Source organism: Sinocyclocheilus anshuiensis, unplaced genomic scaffold, assembly GCF_001515605.1.
Source record: "Sinocyclocheilus anshuiensis isolate Anshui unplaced genomic scaffold, SAMN03320099.WGS_v1.1 scaffold609, whole genome shotgun sequence".
Classification (NCBI taxonomy): Eukaryota; Metazoa; Chordata; class Actinopteri; order Cypriniformes; family Cyprinidae; genus Sinocyclocheilus; species Sinocyclocheilus anshuiensis.
In genome coordinates, this window is record NW_015541011.1 from 140,923 (window position 1) to 157,587 (window position 16,665).

The 16,665-nt window shown below is 35.0% G+C and overlaps 1 protein-coding gene across 1 annotated transcript; it reads right to left on the reverse strand.

Moving 5' to 3' along the window:
* Nucleotides 1-7,339: 7,339 nt before the first annotated feature.
* On the reverse strand, nt 7,340-16,098 carry LOC107690347 (E3 ubiquitin/ISG15 ligase TRIM25-like). The gene is made up of 7 exons (XM_016488648.1): nt 15,797-16,098; nt 13,542-14,371; nt 13,011-13,106; nt 12,341-12,589; nt 11,037-11,059; nt 10,808-10,956; nt 7,340-8,760 (listed from the first exon to the last, which is right to left on the reverse strand). Exons 1-7 carry the CDS (start codon nt 16,020-16,022, stop codon nt 8,204-8,206), a joined length of 2,130 nt encoding a protein of 709 aa, XP_016344134.1. The 5' UTR covers nt 16,023-16,098; the 3' UTR covers nt 7,340-8,203.
* Nucleotides 16,099-16,665: the final 567 nt, after the last annotated feature.

The following is a 16,665-nucleotide window of genomic DNA, read 5'->3' on the forward strand; positions in this document are numbered from 1 at the left end:
AGAGACAACACGCAGATAATAAAAAATTATTAATATTTTTGTGGAAACCATGATACTTTTTTTTTTTTACAGAAATGTTTGATGCATATCAAAGAGTAGACTGGGGTAGTCATGACCTAATGGTTAGAGAGTCGGACTTGTAACCTGAAGGTTGTGGGTTTGAGTCTCAGGTCTGGCAGGAATCTTTATTGCCAAGTATGCTTGCGCATACAAGGAATTTGTTTTAGTGACATAAGCTTCCAGTACACAGAGACAACACGCAGATAATAAAAAATAAGATGAGAATAAAAAATACACATATGTAAAAAAAAATTAAAAATAAATAGAAAAATAAATAAATTGTATGTACAGTTGTGCTATAGATGATAGAATGGAATAGAATAGAGTGAGATGGGGTGCCACAGCAATATGGTTGCCTACTGCTCTGGGTGTGTGTGTGTGTGTGTGTGTTCACTACAGTGTGTGTGCACTTGAAGTAACAAATAAATATAAGGTTATTGCACATTTGTCTTGCTAACTACATGGCTACTCACCCCAATAAGAAATATGTGGACATGAAATCTTAATCTGACTTGAAATTATTTTGCAATTTTGCCTGTATATTGTCTTAACCCCCTGGTATTGTTCATTTCCAATGGCAGTAATTTTTGACCGCGAACAGTACAAGTGTGACAATTTTTTAAAGACCATTTAGCCTTTTTAAAACATGTCCACAATTTTGTCCAAAACAAGAGACATGAAAGTTGCGCAGGGCCAGTGTCATGAAACATTGGGTCCTCCTTCCTGTTCGGGTCTCCTTTAGGACCCCAAGTGATTCCGGCTGCATCCGAAAACTTAGGCAGCTGACTTGCTGCCTCGCTGCCGTATGAGGCAATGACTTTGCAGGCAGCGTTTTTGGTATGGGTCACCATACTTGGCCACACTTCATTTCACACATATGCAGCATTTATTTGAAATAGTGATCTTTTAGATATAAAAAAAATAAATTATAAATGACTTTACTGTCGCTTTTGATCAATTGATGCATACTCGCTGAATAAAAGTATTAAATTCTTTTTAAAAAATTACCCCAAACATTCGAATAACAGTTTAGATAGATATATTCAAGTTAGAAAGATATTTATAAATTAACAGAAAAAAAAGAGATTTCCAATAACTTCAGAAAAATTACTCAAGCAGGAAATAAACTAATAAGCCAGCTGAATTAAAATGTGTGATACAATTAAAAGTTACAAATGTTTTCCTGCTTTTGTTTTGTTTATTGTACGAGGAAAAAACTGTTTATATTACTCTCTTAAAAGCACAGCCGTGACAGAATGAAGGAAATCAGATCCATGACAAGAATAAATCAGGGGCAAAGGCAGGTAAAGTGAAGCGATGCTGCGTGACACAGGCAGTCAGAGCTGCATTTGTATTTTTGGATGCAGCCTCCTCCTCCTCCTTCTTCTTTTAATTTTGTTGGCGGTTTGTAAACCAACTTAAAGGTGAATTTACCGCCACCTGCTGGACTGGAGTGTGGGCAGTAGCTTGACAGACAGGAAGGAAGGGAAAAAAACCTATATATTCATATTAAATTCTTTCACTTATCCCAGTATTTTTCAAATAATTCATTAGGAGACTGTGTATTTTCCTAGACATTGTTTTTCCTGGCAGATTTTCTACTGTCATGTTTTGTTTTCCAACTTGTATTTCTAATTCCCTTCTTTCTTCTTCATACCTTTTACAATCTAATAAAATGTGTTTTACTGTCTCTTGTGTTTTGCAGTTGTTGCAAAGACCAGTGGGGTGTTTTCCTATTCTCTGTAATGTAAAATTTAAACCAGCATGACCCCAAGTGATTCCATTGGCTGAAATGACTTTTAATGGGTACTCTCTTTAGCGCCTGATTACAATTCCTACAAAATCACATTATATGTCATTTGAACTGTTATATTGACTTAGATAGCCTGATAGATTAGCTTATACACTACACATTTGTACTTGCCTTAAATATATTCACAACAATCTATAATGTAATTATATACAGGTAAGTGTTAAATATTCAAATATTTCAGTTGGACAGTGATGTTCAGTTTTGTTTATTATCATTTATTATTAGTTTATCAAGTAGGAGAAATTACATTATGTCCAATATTGTACATATTGTATATAGTAAGCAGTTATAAACATATTTTAAATTAATGTTGTTTGTGTGTACTTAGCATAACTCTTAACTAATAGTTGCCAACCTGATTTTGAAGGAGGACCCAAATTCTCACATTGCTGCTTTCAGTTACCCGGGCGAGAGGTCTGATAAGGCGAATTCCAATTGTAAGTGAACATCACAAATGGACTTGTGTTTGTATAGACTGCCAGTGTCAGTTTACAAAGCTGTCAGAAAACATTCCCATCTTACTGCCATCTCAGTAAAAGTCCAGCAAGGATGAAACATGCTTAGGAGCTTGTGCTGTATGTACATTTGTTTTGAGTAGCTGGATATGTCTATTTCGATTAAAATACCTAGAATGTCAGTCTAAACGGAGAGATCTGTTCCATCCATCCTAATTGTGGTCTCGCTGAGTGACCGCTTAATTAAAGGACTGACATTCTCTGTCAAATCCGTTTAATGAAAATTATGAGGATGAGAGAGGAAACAACACTGTTGTTGTTAGTATACTTTATATGTCGACTGTGAGTGAATTCCCTCAAGTGAATAGTTCTGCTTAAATTTGCTGCCAAAAGGAGCTGGTTATGTCACTTTTCATTTTAAGATGGAATTCTTAGACCTCATTTTCACGAATCTCAAGTTGGTGGAATAGCTTAAAAATAAACCAGTCAGTCATACGAGGATGATGTGAAAAGTCCTTTGAGAGGTCATACTGTATACTTTCCAGTAATGACACTGAATTTACCACTAAAGCACCTTCACAGATTTTACATTTTGACAATTATTTTTCTTCACTATTGCCATTTTAACCCAAGAAGTTAAGGGGGGTAACACTGACCCAACAGGGTTTATTTTATTTTTTTAATATATTTTTTTATTTTTTGCCAATATTTCAGTTTCTGACTGTTAATCTCATATTTTGTGTTAAAAAAAGATTGTAAATGGGCCAATGCATTTACTATAGCATTTTGTCCTAAATCAGAGAGGTCAAAACATTTAGCTGGCCCTGTTTGTATGGGTCATTGCTAAATAATCTGCAAAAAATTGCCATCAAATTAAAATTTGTCACATAAACAATCAAATTCTTAAATAATTTCATTAAATAAAGCTAAAAACAAGATGCCTTTTCTTTGAAGAAAACCATTAAATCAAGTATAAGTCATTTTGAAAACTTGAATCCAGTCGGCATGAAATGGAAATTCATTCAATGAAAATTCAATTCAATTTCTACTTAAAATATCAAAATTTGATCTTCCTGTGAAAACAAAAGCCCTTTCCTTCAAGCTCGCATTCAGATTTGACTCCATATAATTAATAACCAAAGGATAAACCAAGTCCCCAACCTACTTTTTTTTCCTTCAGTAATCAGTTTCATTCGGATGTACATCACAATGCAAAAGAAAAGGTTTTTCACTACTTCCGTTACATCGCTTTAAGCATTCATGTTTTTTGGCTCATGCATTCTAGGGTCAAGTAAATGGAAAGGCATTTTATATACAGTATACACTGTGTTCCGAGTGTCAAGTCACACTGAGGACAGTGTCAAAAGTCTTGTCCTCTGAGAGAGGTCTTGGAATGTGTACATTAGCCAGCTGGTCATGTCTCTGGCCATCTGTGCTAACGGCTGAAATTAACATCCTCATGGGAACAATGATAATAAGTGAATAAAATGATGAGGAAATGTACCCAGACAATTCAAACTCAAATCACCAGAAAATAAGATCTGCCTTAATGGCACAAAAAAGTCTGCAAATCCCAGACAAAAGCTCCTTGCACTCTGGATTGCCGCTAGGTGTAGTATATTAGTCTATCCGGGATGTGGAGCAGTCAAATGCGTTGTTGCCAGGGGAACCATCTATAGATAGTATGTAAGGAGATGTTGTATGCACACATGGACAATAAAGAGCTTCCTTAGGGCTTAAAGGAAGAGTTCACTCAAAAATGAATACTTGCTGAAAATTACTCACCCTCACGCCAGCCGAGATGTAGTTGAGTTTATTTCTTCATTGGAACAGATTTGGAGAAATTTAGCATTACATCACTTGCTCACCACTGGATCCTCTGCAGTGAATGGGTGCCATGAGAATGAGATCTCAAACAGCTAATAAAAACATCACAATAATCCACTCCAGTTCACCAACTAATGTATTGTGAAGTGAAAAGCTGCACGTTTGTAAGTTTTACAAAATTAAGGCGTTTTAACATTAAACCATCAATTCTGGCCAAAATACCATAATAATGCTTCCTTCAGTGAAAAAGTCCATCCCTGTTGTCCTCTCACATCAAAATCCACCAACATATTATTTTAGAACTGTTTTCGCTTGTAAACGGTGCTTGATTTGTGCATATTTCTTTCCTGATTCAGACAGGATTACTTTTGCTCTGGAGAAAGCAATATTATGGATACAGGACTTGTATTTTAGACGGAAGCAACGGTTTTATTTTAAAAACATCTTGGTGGATTTTCACTTCACAAGATGTTAACTGATGGTATGGAGTCATGTGGATTACTTGTGGATTATTTTGATGTTTCATTAGATGTTTGAACTCTCATTCTGATGGCACCCATTCACTGCAGACGATCCATTGGTGAACAAGAGTCAAATTCTTGGATGGGCTGAGTACATTTTCAGCAAATGTTCATTTTGGGGCAAACTATTGCTTTGATTAAAGTGCTCTTAAAGACATTATAGGTGAGTGAGATTCTAATTATAAGTCTGAGCTATCTAAATTGTGATTATTGCGTATGCTTTTTTGAAACTGATATTTCAAGGGGGAAAAAAACTTACATACAGATGCTTTAAAGTAATTGGAAAATCATAAGTTGCCATGACTTATTGATCATATAATTTCTTTTTTCAGTGAACCAATTCAGAACATTTAAAGTGATTTCCCCAGAGACAAAGACAAAAGTGCAAATAAGGTCATCCAATACAGCTTTGCTTTTTTCTTACCACCACTTCATCACAATGTAAGAGAGGTGGTTTATAACAAAAGGAAAACAAAAAAGATTTGACTAATTGTGAATATTAGAATATCAAAAATAACATGCATCTAGCATCAAGTGTGCTCAGCCTTTTGGGAAAAAAAAGACATGACAAATGAATTTCTCCAGTGAATTAGTTTTATCTCAGTAGGACTGGGTGTCCTCTTCATGTCTCAGCTGTTTTGATCTGTGTAAATTCACACTGGGAGAAAAACAACGTGTGAGCAGTCAGAGTACGGTGAGCAGCTGTAAGGCAGCTGAGATGATTCTGCCATACATCAGAGTGATGGAGCGGGTCTACACCTGTTTTTCAGGCGGTAGTGCACAGACAGCTAGGAGCGAAATGACCCGACTAAATGTCTGTACTGCTGAGATACAGCCTGGCTTAGGGCACAGGTTTGTTGCCATGGCAGTGCACCTAGTTTGCCTGTAGAGATGTTCTACCAAATAAATGTGGAGGTGGAACTTCATTGGAAATATTTCAAAGTAAAATGGCGAATCTCACAAAACTGAAAGATTCAGACTGAAAATTATAGTTCACCTCAAAAACTGAAAGAAAGAAATACAAAATGATATAGTGCTTATATAAAAAAGGATCATTACAATTTATTTATAATTTTTTTAGATTTAGATTAGAATTTTTATTTTTAAGATTTACATTATAGTCATGACACTTTAAAAAAAAAATACATTCAAGCACATTTTACCCTCAAATTCTTATTACTACATAGATAGATAATAGATACAGTAATAAGACATAATATAATTTAAATTGCATATATTTATAATGTAATAAATGGTAAATGGCTAAATAAATGGCTGTCCTATTTTGTATTATTTGTTGTACTGTATTTATGCTAATTTTTTTTAAGCTATTGAGAATAATACGAGAATAACAATTATTGACAATAAAAAAAAATAAAAATGAAAATGCCCAGACACATTATGGCAATGAGGATTTGGGGAGAAGATTGTCAAGAGCCACAATTTAAAGAAATCTTAATCATTCTAAAATAGATTTAATTCACAAAAAAATTCTTGTTTTCTGGGATTTTCAAATGTTTTTAATTTTTACTTTTTTTTTTAAATAGAAAAGAATATTGGATGGCTGAGTACTTAACATTTAAGGTAATCAAAATAATTGGATTTACTTGTCAACTAAAGGTTAATTAAGAAATGTACAATATAAACAAATGAATCATTTATCGGCATGGCAGAAGTCATTTGAATCTGTAAATACAGGCATGTATTGACTTGCCAAAAGGGTCTTATCACCTCTTCATTGTAATGTTTTCTTCACTTATCATTTGTTTTTATTAACCGGGCAATTTGTATTGATTTGAAATGAATTGGACTGTGTGAGGGTACAGAGAAATGTTCTTGGAACAGATGACTCGCTTCTCACTTTGTCTTGCACCTGATGGACTCCTCCCACCAGTGGCTCAAATGACAATAAAAGGGCACATCGTTATTTACAAAGCACACAAAAAGAGAAAAGCTTTTCTGACAATACAGTGCTGTACAGAAAAAAAAAACATGTGTGCTGTTAAACATCTGTGAAGCAGATCACATTGAAAATAATCAGACCATTTTTAAGAAACATCTGAATTTAATTCCTTAAGCTTTGCAGTACAGTTCAAACTATCTTTGTTTGATTTTCTCAGTATGAATTAAATGTCAACATTAGATCTTGAACAATACTGCCACCTAGAGTTGAAATGGAATATCCACAATATAGACAGGCTGAAATATTACACTGCCAACAGTAGTTCAACATTGGCATAACCTATAAAAAATGACATAGATATGGTAGTAAATATTTCAAAACCATCATAAAATTGCTTGAGATACTGGCAAAAATATATATAAAAAGAAATCCTGGATAATGAAAGGAAACATGTTCCATGTTGAAAAACTCAATGTATATTATTATTACATTCATTCTAGATTGTAATAAGACTGAGGCTTCAGAAAATAACGTTTTCTTTTGGAAAGTTTAATTTGGAATGTTTCACTTTGTCTAGTCTTCATTAAAACTTTTAGAAATGCTTAGCTTCAACAGATTTCTGACAAATATTTCGCCTGGCTTTCATTTGATTTTAGTGTATATGAAAATACAGTGCAATTTCATATTTTACTCAGTATAAAAATATCAATTTATGTATCTAAAGTTACAAAATGAATCCTAACAAAAACATAAAAGGAAGCTCAAGAAATGGTTGAAAAAAGTAAAAAGGCTGTGCAAAATTGTTTTAAAAAACACCATTCCCAAGTGATATATAAATGGAATAGTTTATAAAAAAATGCTGTTTATTTACTCACTCTCAGGCCATACAAGATGTAGGTGACTTTTTTCTTCAGCAGAGCATTAAAGATGATTTTTAGGTAAACCCATGGTGATTCATACAATGCAAGTCACTTTGAGAGGAAAATATCGGATAATAAAACACAAAATGACATCCCCACGGCTCCTGATGATATATTGAGATCTTATAATGATAATTGGTCTGTGTAAGAAACTAAACATTATTTCGAACATTATTCCCTCTAATAATTCATAGCCTCAGATATAGGGTCCTGTATTCTTACCTTTTCTCTCATATGATGTATGTGTGGATGTGAACAGACAGCGTTGTTGTTTACAACAGAGAGGGAGGAAGCATATGCAGAAGGTGGCTTGGTTTTAGCAATAAATTTATACTTGTATTGTTCGAAATGGTATTTTCTTTCGATCCTGTTGTGTAAGCTCACATTCGCGCATTTGTCTGAGGCTATGGATTACAGGTAATAATGTTGTAAATAATGTTCAGTTTCTTACACAGACTGATTGTTTAGCTTCATAAGACTTCAATATTTATTTTCACTTTTAAAGTGACAGTACACCATTGACTTGGATTTTATGAATCACCAATTACGATGGGTTCAACTCAAAATCTGCTACTGTTCTACCTAAGAAAGAAAGTCACCTAGATCTTGGATAGCCTAGGTAAATCAACAGCAAAATTCCATTTTTGGGTGAACTATTCCGTTAACATTACAATAAAAACCTTTCATAAATGCACAAACATAGTCTAGTCTGTTGTGGTCTTGCTAAATATATCACAGATGCTGAGCTGAGTTTTAGAAACCGTCAGCGCCGGATACAGTGGCTCAGTGAATGTATGCTCAAAACTGTAGAGCAAAGAAAGAGATCCCTCCCTGGCCACGCTATAAAAAGACAAGCGACCCTCACTAAAATTCAGCAGCACCCCAATCTTCCAGAGCTCAGCGGAACACACAGGTGATGCCACCTTATCGTGTAGGGCTTCCACCTTTCCCTTCTCATAAATTATACACCAAGAATTGGGGTAGAAGCCAATACGGCAGATGTCCTTTTGCCCCTTTCTGCCTATCTGTCCATCACAGACCCCCACCTTCCAGCGGCCCTCATCCAGAGGGACCTCCACTTCCCAGTAGCAGCGGCCTCCATCTATGGCACGAGAGCCCAGCACCTGAGGGAAAATGTTGAAGCGTGACTCCTGCTCGGGGTAGTCCTGCTGGGTCTCGCTGTACTGCACCGTCCTGTTCTCATCCGACAGCAGCAGCTTTGGATGGACAGTATCGGGATCCAGAGTTGGGCTTATCCCATCTGCAGACAGAAACATCAGCTGTCAAACATAATATTTGTGTTTGCCAAAGTCTTCCTGTAGCACCAATTAATAGTTTCACTTCACCAGGCAGCACATGTGAGCAACAAAGACAACAAATGACAAAATACTATCATAATAGTTTAATGAAGATATATATACCCTACTGTATGTAAGTACAGTAGGGTGCCTGAGGGCAATTATAATATTTTATAAATTTTCTTTCATAACTCAGAGACCACTAGAAATCCACCTTTCATCATTTGATACTTAAAAAACCCAAATATATATACGTATATATATATAACTAAATATAAAGTTCAAAAGTTCGGAGTCTGCAGGATTTTTTTGTTTTTGAAAGAAGCTTATGCTCAACAGGGTTGCATTTATTTGGTAAAAATAAAAAAGTAACAAAAAATAATATTGTGAAATATGATAACAATTTCAAATATTTGTTTTCTATTTTAATAAGGTAATTTATTCCTGTGATCTTAAAGCTGAATTTTCAGGAGTCATTGCTAAGTGTCACATGATCTTTCAGAAATCAATCGAATCTAATTGTTGAAAATGGTTAGGAAATGTTATTTTTCTCATCATTCTTTTGATTTTGATTCTTTAATGAATAGAAAGTTAAAAAAGAACAACATTTATTTGAAATAGAAATCTTTTGTAACATTATAAATGTCTTTACATACAATTTACATCCTTGTTTAATAAAAGTATTATTTCTTAAAAAAAGAATCTCACTGAACCAAACCTGTTTACCATTATAGTATTACAATACAATAAAAACAATTATCATAATATCACATTTTATTGCTAAGCATTACAATAATCTTAATTATTAATAATACTGAAAAGTTTAATCTTTAAGGGGTAGTTCGCTCAAATAAAAATTCTCTCATCATGTACTCACTCTCAGATTATTCCAAACCTGTATGAGTTTCTTTCTTCTGTTGAACATATAAGAAGATATTTTGAAGAATGTTGCTGGTCCCCACTGAAAATACTATGTAAGTGAATGAGGACCAGAAACTGTTTGGTTACCCACATTCTTCAAAACTTCTTCTTTTGTGTTCTGAATAGAAACTCATACAGGTTTGGAACAACTTGAGGGTGAGTAAATGAAGAATTATCCCTTTAATATAATAGTAATTCTTTTTTTAAAAATGCGACTGAAGAAAAACTGTAAGTGCTACCCACATTATAAATTTTTACAAAAATGTATTATAATGTGTAACATATCTGTACAACTACTAACATATACTGATCAGCTGACTCAAAAAAAGCTTTGAAATGCTTCAGTTAAATTGTATCTTTAAAGCAGCACTATGTAACTTTTTCTGTTCAAAATGTGCAAAATGTATATAATGAGCGAGTACATCATGAACTCATCTTCCAAACCGCGTTTTTGTATTATTTCGAGTTCACTACGGTACACTTATAATAAGTACTTATATTTGGACTATTGTAGCCTGGTCGGGTCGTCACCGCTGCGGAGTAACACATACCTGCGTGAATCGCCATAGACATAAACTTAGAGAAGTAGCTCCGGTTGGAATGTTCTTCCGCGGGATGTGTGCAGTTCTGTTTATTAACCGCTAGAGCGCCAAAAGTTACATAGTGCTGCTTTAAAATGCTCATTAATGATACAATATTTCAGTTCAGTCATACAAATTTGATTTTAAAACTAGTGTTACAACTACACTTAACCTCACAGCCATGATAAAATATTGACAGCAGATACCAGCGACAGTGTAAACATCTGTTATTCATGTTAACATTTAACCAACAACCTAGAAATAACCTAGAGCCATGAAAACATTAGATTCCACATTACTGAAAACCAAACCTAATTCTCAAAAAAAAAAAGTGTTTTCAGATGTGTTTTTCATATTCAAAATATGTAATATAAAAAATATCTCAAAGTATCTCAGACAAAGAACTTTAATGAGCTTGTTCTGAGTTAATATCATCACTATAGCTAATTTTATACGGTCTACCTGTATTATGGTATGATTTATAGTATGAAGTGTGTAAAAGACTCACACAGCAGTCTGAAAGGGTCTCGATGAGGCAGTGATATGAGCACAGTCTCCAGTCTCCTTTCAGTCCAGCCATTGAGACAGTCCAATCGGTTATGGTTTATCTCTTCAGGAGAGTCAAGATTTTGCACAGGGTCAGACAATTCAGTCAGGCTGGAGGAGGACATCACACAGTTATACTTAATAAACATAATTAAATAATAATCAACAAATAACTGAACCATTTTACTTACTGTCCTGCCATCTTGCTGTATTCCTGAAATAAACAGTAGCAGTTGCTTTACATATATGCATTTGTAATTGCATTACTAAAATAAAACAGGGCTCGCAAAATCGCTTGCCCGACATCCCGGGGCTATTGTGTTTTCCAGTCGGGCTACCAAAATGTATCACCACTCTGCCCGACGGGCTATCTTAAATACAGATCTCCCGCGGGTCCTTAAAAACTCCTAAAGTGAGTTGTATCAAACTTAAGGCCATAAAAAGTTTTAAATACGTTAAATGGTATAAGAAATGTCTTAATTATAATTTCAAGAGGTCTTACAGTTGTGGACGGAAAGACAAGCGTCGCGATACGGCTGGATTAAACTTCAAAAGGCAATGATGCCATTGAATAAATATGAGCGCTGCAGGTTTCAAGTCAAAACGGCGCGGATGTCTTTATTTGAATGTATCTGAAGGGAACCGACTGTCCTCAGAAATGTGTTGTTGGTATTTGAATTTCATTTGACCTATAATTCCTGATAAAGCAGAGTTTATGGAGCTGCTTTGTGTACAGCCGTTACCGGGGAAACCGCGCTCCTAAAGCGCCACCTGGTGGCAGAGAATGAATTTGCATTTCCAACAAGCCTTTCTTGCTGTTTATGGTCAGATCAATGCAAATATCAACCCATGTTTTTACGCAGCAAACACATAGAGTCGTAAATGAGAAAGTTAATGTGCCTTCTAAAAATCTAAACAATTAAGACAGTAATATTTATACGTTTTTAACTGACAATAATTTATATGCTTGATTTATCCCTTTTCATAAAAATGGTCTAAAGGCTGAAATGCTGTTGTATAAGACTTTTGTTTTTGTGAAAACCTGTATCTGAACTGTAAATCATGTAATTTTATGGCTCAATACTGTATGTTACCATAGACATTGTCCAACCCCACTCATACTGTGTTCATTTTACTTGTGTAGCTCTTAAAATGGGTCATAAATTGCCTTAAATTTATTTTTTTAAATTCTGCAGATACCCTGTAAATAGTGAAATAAAATTCCTTCCTTCATATTTGTTGATATTTGTGTATTGAAAATATTTTTGATTGATATTTAAACTCCTATCTGATTTTCTATATTTAAAAAAAGGTCTTTTTTTATTTGGGCTAGTTAAATTAATTTTCGGGCTACCAAAATCTGAAGAGTACCTGCCCGAAGGGCTGCCAGGGATTTAGAAATTTTGCGAGCCCTGAAATATCCAAATATGCATAAAAATATTGATATTTCTATTGGATATTTCTATCAGTTTAAGATCACTGCTGCTTGTCATACCATGATAAAGGCCTGGTCCTGGTACTGTGATGCCCCTTCAGCACTGGTCATTCCCTGCAGGGTGTTTACTATGCTCTGGCTAGATATCAAGGCACCCTGTAATGTGTCCAGCTGCTTTTCAATGCTTCCCAGCACTCTGTCCTCTTCCTGGGTCACACAGAGTAATGCCTGCTCCTCCTCTTGCTCCAGAGCCTCCCGCATGGCATGATACTGCTGCAATACGGCCGCCCGTACGTCCTCCAGCCCTGCCTGCAAGAATCACAAAACATGAGGGAAGTGTACACAGACGTACCATTTTATCTGATGCTATTGTATGCTAATTTATTACTATCATTTATAAATAAAACTTTTAGTAATTTTAGTACTTCAACTTAAAATTATTTTATTTCAGTTAGTTGCCAGGACAACATTTTTAATTTTAATTTAAGTGTTTTAAGTCTATGTTTTATTTAATACTGATAGTTTATTTTATTACAGCTTTATTTCAATTAATAAAAATGACTTTTAATAGTTTCAGTTTTAGTTAATAACAACACTGGACAAAGAGAGCTTAAACACACAAACATCTTAAGAAAGCATTTTTAATAACGATAAATCATGTAACAATGTAACAATAAAAACCTCTCTCTAAACTGTAACAACTAAATCAACAAAACATTCTGACACTTACCTGGACACCACGTTTTTTCTCACTGAGCTCCGAGAGTTTTTCCTGAATGGACTTCTCTGTTTTTTGTATTTTTTGCATCTCATCCTTCAGTGAGCCCTGAGAAATTAATGTAGATAAATCAATGAGCAACACCTTTTTTAAAGTAAGAAATTAATACTCCTATTCAGCAAGTATGCATTAAATTGATCAAAAGTAAGAACAAAGACATTTACGAAAGATTTCTGTTTCAAATAAATGTTGTTATTCATGTGAATTGCATTTTAAAATATATTAAAATAGAAAACAGTCATTTTGAATTGTAATATTTCACAATATTACTGTTTACTGTATTTTTTTTAATCAAAATTACTTCAAAAACATTAAATAAATGTTACCAACTTTTGAACAATAGTGTACTACTGTAAATCATATGCCTAAAAACTACAGTTTTAGTAATCTGAATTCTGAGCCAAATATTAAATCACCAGTTAAAATGGAAATGGGGAAATGGTGTTTAAAAATGGTGCTTAAAATCATTCAATAGTGTCTCACCCTGAGCTCCTGCTCTGCCTCGCGGATGCTGATGCACTCGTGCGCCTTGTGCGACCCGACCAGGGAACACACAGTACAAACACACACTGCACATGATCGACAGTAGATCCGGTTCATCTCCTGGTGCTCTTGGCATCTCCAGAGAGACACATCTTCCACAGCGTTCACCAGCGGGTGGTTCTGGAACACCGGCTTTTCCAGGTGTGCCCGCAGGTGCTCGGAGCACATGGAGGCCCCACAAACAAGGCAGGTCTTTACCGCCATCTTCTGTTCTGAACAGTAATGGCAAGGCACATAACTGCTCCTGGAAAGTCTGTCTGATGATGTTGCAGAGATCCTGCGGGGCTCCTCCTGCCTTCCAGGTGTATGAGAGCTGACATTGACTGCTGGTAAGGGTTCTTCTTCTCCCTGAGGTGTGTTGCTTGTCCTGGGTGAGCCTGTGTCACTGCAGGAAGCCACAACATGCTGGTCTTGCTGAGGGGAACTTGTGTTCCTCTCAGGAGGTGATTCTAGTTGAGGAGGTGTGATCTCATCGGTTTCTGGAGGTGTGCGTTGTGAGGATGAGTCATTCGTAGAGGTGGTCCCCCAAACCACTGATGGAGACTGGCTTTCAGAAGAGCATTCGTCTGCTGCGGCCTTTCTTTTCCGCGGTATTGATGTGTCTTCATCAGAGTCAGTGATGCTGATTACATCATAGTGACTGATGTTGTTATGAGATGTTGCTGCTGAGCCCAGTCTGTATCCACCACTGTGGAATGCTGAACTGAACTTCCTCTTCCCGTGCCATTTCCTTGAGTGCCGGTCGTACAGCTTCTTTCCGAATGGCCAATCTACATGAAAACATAGCATTGCATTAATGTATATATAAGGGTTTTTGGTAATTTATTTTATGGTGTCCTTGTTACAGTGTAATAGACCTTAGTCAGGTTAGATGCCATATTGAATTTAATGCAAATGAAAAAGTGGCTGCAAGATAATGGCATGCACCATATAAAAAGTGCTAGATTATGTAATTTTCACAACTCACAACTTTCAAAATTGTTTCATGGAAATACGTTTTGTCAGCTGAAGAATCTGTATGTTGTTAAACAATAGTACAAATCAAAAATTAAATATGGAGCTGCCCTGGCTAAGGTCTATTATACAATTAAGTACTGAGTATTATTAATTACAACACTTACAAATTACATACTTACTTTAGGGTTAGAGTTTGGTTTAGGGTTAGTAGCTGCATGTAATAATGCATAAATTACTATTATTGCTAAAGTATGTACATGTAATGTGTAACAAGGACACTGTAAAATAAAGTGTTACTGGGTTTTTCTTCAGCTATGGGCATTTTTAGTCCTTTTTTTTCCAAGGGGTCAACAAAACTAATTTCAACTGTTTATTTTTGATATATGAAAGAAAGTATAACTGTCTTGAAAACTTAATAATTTCATTTATCAATTTGACATATTTTATTGTTTTAAACTGTCATAGACCCTTTCGATCTTCTTCAGCTACGAAAATAATTTGTACGATTTCTTTAAAATTCTGACAATGATTTCACTCATGAATACATTTTTCAAAAATTACACCTATCAGCTGTGGCATCATTTCCATCACAACAAACAATTTTACCCCAAATAATTTTTTTTAAATAACTTGTTTACCAAAGAGAATATGAGGAGCTTGAGTTGAATTATCTGTGTGGTAAATATCACTAATGAACTAGTTATTTTTTATTGCACAGCTTTTCAAAAGAATTAGTAATTGTAAAATTATACACAAAGTGTAAAAAAAAATATTATTCAATAATGTGTATTAGAACATTTAAAAAAAATCTCAGATATTTTAATCCTAAAATATATATTTAAAAAAAAAATGTAATTTCCATAACAGCATGCTACGAAATATCATGCATAATTTGATATTGCCATAATATTGTGGTGGAAATAGTCATGACTGAAAAAAATACACAAATATCATAATTCTCCCGACATGTACAGTATGTTCGACATTGTTAGACAAATTACATAAACTAGTAGTGAGAGTGTGAAAAGATGTTATTATCAACCTATTCACTATTAAAGCATAATGCTTGGAAACTGATAGGAGACAAACAACTAATCAACTACAACAGATTAACACACAGGAGTAGTTGTGGCCTACAACGCCATGATCAACTTACACATTTGCGCTACAATAACAACATACACATGTTCAAGGTCAACAAAGTCAGCATTTATTTTGTTCTCAGTTAATGAACGTACGTGTGTTTGATGTGGCTGTAGATGTTGACGCTCCGTCCGTGTTGTCTGGCAGATGCTGGCACTCGTATCTACACTCGGGGCAGTAATATGGTCCGGTCTGAGATCCGCTCCACAACTCTCTGATACAAGTGCGACAGAAGCTGTGGGCGCATGCCAGCGTCACCTGCTCCCGACACTCCTCATAACACAGAGGACATTTCAGAGGTTTGTCATTAGATGCGCCCATCTTCAAAAGCTTTATTTACAGCAGATTGCAGAACGACTCTCGATCGAAGAAACGAAACCGACCTAACATAGAGTGGGCGGAGCCGCCCCTTTTGAATCACGAAAACACAATAATTACTCTGCTCTTAAAGCGACGGTGCACAATATTTTCTGTGCATGACGGCATCATTTTATGCTTCTCTATCTATCTATCTATCTATCTATCTATCTATCTATCTATCTATCTATCTATCTATCTATCTATCTATCTATCTATCTATCTATCTATCTATCTATCTATCTATCTATCTATCTATCTATCTATCTATCTATCTATCTATCTATCTATCTATCTATCTATCTATCTATCTATCTATCTATCTATCTATCTATCTATCTATCTATCTATCTATCTATCTATCTATCTATCTATCTATCTATCTATCTATCTATCTATCTATCTATCTATCTATCTATCTATCTATCTATACTTAAAGCGACGGTGCACAATATTTTCTGTGCATGACGGCATCATTTTATGCTTCTATCTATCTATCTATCTATCTATCTACTTTTAAAGCGACGGTGCACAATATTTTCTGTGCATGACAGCATCATTTTATGCTTCTCTATCTATCTATCTATCTATACTTCAAGCGACGGTG

What these genes read in the sequence shown, in the direction of transcription:
- LOC107690347 (XM_016488648.1), bottom strand. Translation starts at nt 16,022, where the DNA reads ATGGGCGCATCTAATGACAAACCTCTGAAATGTCCTCTGTGTTATGAG. An exon ending in TACAGCCACATCAAACACAC is followed by an intron (nt 14,372 to 15,796) that starts GTACGTTCATTA and finishes GTTTTCATGTAG; the next exon opens with ATTGGCCATTCGGAAAGAAG. An exon ending in TACAGCAAGATGGCAGGACA is followed by an intron (nt 10,957 to 11,036) that starts GTAAGTAAAATG and finishes GTCCTCCTCCAG; the next exon opens with CCTGACTGAATTGTCTGACC.